At 57.9% G+C, this 4,187-nt stretch overlaps 1 protein-coding gene across 1 annotated transcript in view; it reads left to right on the top strand.

The window, feature by feature from the left end:
* TRAPPC12 (trafficking protein particle complex 12) overlaps nucleotides 1-4,187 on the top strand; it is a 41,302-nt gene that overhangs the window by 36,799 nt on the left and 316 nt on the right. The window contains exons 14-17 of the mRNA XM_010848443.1: nucleotides 2,181-2,224; nucleotides 2,635-2,819; nucleotides 2,980-3,079; nucleotides 3,921-4,077. Of these exons, the coding sequence (XP_010846745.1) occupies nucleotides 2,181-2,224; nucleotides 2,635-2,819; nucleotides 2,980-3,079; nucleotides 3,921-4,077 (486 nt within the window). The remainder of the gene's footprint in view (nucleotides 1-2,180; nucleotides 2,225-2,634; nucleotides 2,820-2,979; nucleotides 3,080-3,920; nucleotides 4,078-4,187) is intronic.

Consider the following 4,187-nt stretch of genomic DNA (forward strand, 5'->3'; position numbering starts at 1 on the left):
GATCACCAAAAAAGCAAGAGAATTCCAGAAACACATCTGCTTCATTGACTATAATAAAGCCTTTGTGTGGATCACAACAAACTGTGGGAAATTCTTCAAGAGATAGGGATACCAGACCACCTGACCTGCCTCCTGAGAAATCTCTATGCAGATCAAGAAGCAATAGTCAGAACCGGACATGGAACAACAGACTGGTTCCAAATTAGGAAAGGAGTACATCAAGGCTGTATATGGTCACCCTGCTTATTTAAGTTATATGCAGAGTACATCATGTAAAATGCCAGGGTGGATGAAGCACAAGCTGGAATCAAAATTGCTGGGAGAAATATCAATAAACTCAGATATGCAGATGACACCACCCTTATGGCAGAAAGTGAAGAGGACCTAAAGAGCCTCTTGATGAAAGGAGAGTGAAAAAGCTGGCTTAAAACTCAACATTCAGAAAACTAAGATCATGGCATCTGGTCCCATCACTTCATGGCAAACAGATGGGAAACAGTGGAAACAGTGACAGATTTTATTTTGGGAGGCTCCAATATCCCTGCAGTTGGTGACTACAGCCATGAAATTAAAAGACACTTGCTTTTCAGAAGAAAAGCTATGACCAACCTAGACAGCATGTTAAAAAGCAGAGACATTACTTTGCCAACAAAAATGTCCCTATAGTCAAAGCTGTGGTTTTTCCAGTAGTCATGTATGGATGTGAGAGTTGGACTATAGGGAAAGCTGATATCAAAGAATTTATGCTTTTGAACTGTCGTATTGGAGGAGACTCTTGAGAGTCCCTTGGACTGCAAGGAGATCCAACCAGTCCATCCTAAAGGAATTCAATCCTGAATATTCACTGGAAGGACTGATGCTGAAGCTGAAGCTCCAATACTTAGGCCACCTGATGTGAAGAACTGAGTCATTGGAAAAGACCCTGATGCTGGGAAAGATTGAGGGCAGGAGAAGGGGACGACAGAGGATGAGATGGTTGGATGGCGTCACCAACTCAATGGACAGGAGTTTGAGCAAGCTTCGGGAGTTGGTGATGGACAGGGAGGCCTGGCGCGCTGCAGTCCATGGGGTCGTAGAGTCAGACAGGACTGAGCAACTGAACAGCAACAAATACACTGTAGATACACGTGATTTTCTTCGTGGGTTTTTTTTGTTGTTTTTAATTTGTTTCTTGGCCGTGCTGGGTCTTCCTTGCCGCGTGTGGTCTTACTCTAGTTGCAGTTGCGGGGGCTTCTCGTGGTGGCCTTTTTTTTTGCCCAGCATGGGCTGTAGGCTCACAGCTTTCAGTCGTGGCACGCGTGCTCAGCTGCCTTGCTGCGTGTGGAATCTTCCCTGAGCAGAGACCGAAGCCTCATTGCCTGCATTGGCGGGCAGAGTCTTAACCACTGGACCACCGGGGAAGTCGTCTGTAGATAGATACACATTTGCAGAACTGGAGAAAAACACATGCAGGAGCCTCCTGGCTCAGAGTGACTGTCCCAGCAGCACAGGCACCAGGGGCTGTTTAAGGACAGGGATACCCTCTGCCACCTTGGCCTGGCATGGACAGCGAGGCCAGAGGTCCTGAGAGCATCAAGCAAAGAGGCTGCGGTCGGTGGGGGGGAGGCCAGGGGGCATCCGCTCACAGGCAGGGCTTCATGCCCAGCAGGGGTGGAGCAGGTCATCCCCTCCCCTCCCCGGGTAGGGGGCCTCTGTCCTTCCAGAGGAGGTAAGGGCAGGGGGCTCCTCGCGTCCCCCTCCATCCCCAGCACACGTCAGGGTGGCGCCCACCCCCCCACCTCCTCACCAGCAGGCAGACCCAGGCCGCCCCCAGGGCTAGGCCTGAGCCAGGCGGGAAGGACCCCCAGCCCGTGCCCGCATCCAGCCCAGCTTTCTGGTGACCAAGCCTTCTCAGCTGGTCTCTCACGTGTGAGAGGAGATGGCCAATTCAGGCATTGGGAATTATGTCAAATGTGGCCCTATGTGAACCTCAGGCAAGTCTGTTACCCACAACAGACGCATAAATAAAGCAGATAAAGTGCATGCCAGCCTCCCCCGTCCATGACCCCCTCCTAGAAAATGGATCCAACCCTTCCAGTTACTGATCACAGAGCATCTTGGACCTCAGGGTTCCTCACCCAGGACCCTGCTGCGGTTTCAGCACCGTCCCCACGTTGAACTCCCCCCATACCCACCCCCAGTTACTCCAGAGAGCAGGGTATTTGGCGGGTGCTGGGCAAGGAAGGTGAGGGAGCGGGGAGGACTCACTTCGGGAAGATGTGGGGACGGCTCCCCCAGCCCTGTCCAGGGACAGCAGATCTGGCCAGGAAACCGCACGGGCGTCCCTGAATGACTGCCATGCCGGGCGGCCTCGTGTGGCTGGTGAGCAGGGTGGGCTCGCCATGTTGGGAGCCTCCCACTTGGGGTTCTTGAGGAAGGACGTGATTGGGGTCACCTGCGTGGAGGCGTCCGGGGACCAGGGGACCTGCAGGAGCTCGGGTGCAGAGCTGAGCAGTCGGAGCCTCGGGTCTCGCCTGAGAAATGGGGGACGGGCTGGGCTCAGCTTGCTGACGCTGCCACAGCAGACACCCACAGACGGGCGGCTGGACACGCCCCGAGTCTGCGCCTCAGTCTAGGCCGGCGGTGCACTCCCAGGCTCTGTGGTGCTGGCTTGGGGGGCTCTGGTCACAGCCCTGCCCGGCCCTCAAGGTGCCCGCATGGCCTCTGCCCCCCGCCTCCTCTTCAGTAAGGACCCCGGGCCCGGGTTCAGGGCCGCCCTCACTCAGGAGGACCTCCCTGAGGGCCGTATGCAGTCACACCTGCAAGGACCCCATTTCCAAGTAAGGTCAGGTTCCGAGGCTCCAACCACGGGAGGCTTCGGTGTTGGGCACTCAGCCCCCAACACCTGCTGGCAGCACTCGGGAGGGCGGAAACAGGCTTGTTCCACTCCAGGGTCCTCCTGGACGCCCCCTGGGACCTCTGCTCTCCGCGGACCCCCAGGGTGTGCCTCTGCCCGTGTGTCCCTGTGGGCCCCCCTCAGTGACCCGCCTCACCAGCCAGCCATCAGGATTAGTTAACGGTGGCGCGGGCCCCAAGACGGGTGTGACAGCAGGCTGCCCGGACTGCACTGATGCGCCTCTGCTGGGCTCCTGCGTCCTTCAGATGAGACTCTGTCTGGCCCCGGGATTTCTTGGAACTGTCTGCTTAAATCAAACACAAGCATTTGAAGCCCGAAAAATAAAAGGCATTCATTAAAATCCAGGAGGGGAAACCAAAGGATGGGAGCTGAGTAGGGGGCCTCCTTCGTTAGAAAGGCAGGCCCCATTCCAGTAGGGGCCACGGGGCACAGAGGCCCCGGGTGACCTGGGTGTCCTCCTCCCGGTTGCCACCGCATCTAAGAGCTCAGTTCAGTTCAGTGGCTCAGTTGCCGCCGACTCTGCGACCCCCTGGACGTCTAAGAGGATGTTTGGGAAAACGGCCTCCTAAGGCGGAGCCTGGAGAACACCTGGAAACGCGGGGCGACAGCGTACTTCCTGTGCATCTGCATCAGCAGCGCGGGCACACACACACACACACACACACACACACACACACATATCCCCCGCGCGAGCACGTGCGCACACTGCACATGCGCGCACACGCACGCGCACACTGCACATGCATGCACGCACGCACACTTTCCCCGCACACACTATACATGCGCGCACACGCACACTTCCCCCTCACACACACACACACACACACACACACGTGCGCACACACTGCACATGCGCACACACTGCGCGTGCGCGCACACACACTTCCCCCTCACACACACACACGTGCATGCACACACACATACTCCCCCCACACCTGCACCCACAGCATTATCGCTGGTGATGAAGCCCGGGCGGTGCTGCCTGTGGTCTCTAATCAGGAGCGCTGATCGCCCCGCCCAGCAGTCCGGGGCCGCCTTGTCCACCTGCGGAGTCAGCTTCCTGTCTGCGGGCCCGGGCTAGCTTCCTGTCTGCGGGGTCCCGGCTCACGGGCCCGGCTCCACCACCGCAGGCGGTGGTCTCAGGAGGACCCGGCGGCGCTGCCGCTCCCGCCCCGCGCCGCGTGAGGACGCAGCCAGGAGGGGCCTTCCCGGAACCGGCCCGCCGCCCCCAGGGCTGCCGCGGACATCTCAGACCCGGGGAGACAGGCTCCCCGAGCCAAGAAATGGGCCG

This window comes from Bison bison, unplaced genomic scaffold (assembly GCF_000754665.1).
Source record: "Bison bison bison isolate TAMUID 2011002044 unplaced genomic scaffold, Bison_UMD1.0 scf7180017864266, whole genome shotgun sequence".
Classification (NCBI taxonomy): domain Eukaryota; kingdom Metazoa; phylum Chordata; class Mammalia; order Artiodactyla; family Bovidae; genus Bison; species Bison bison.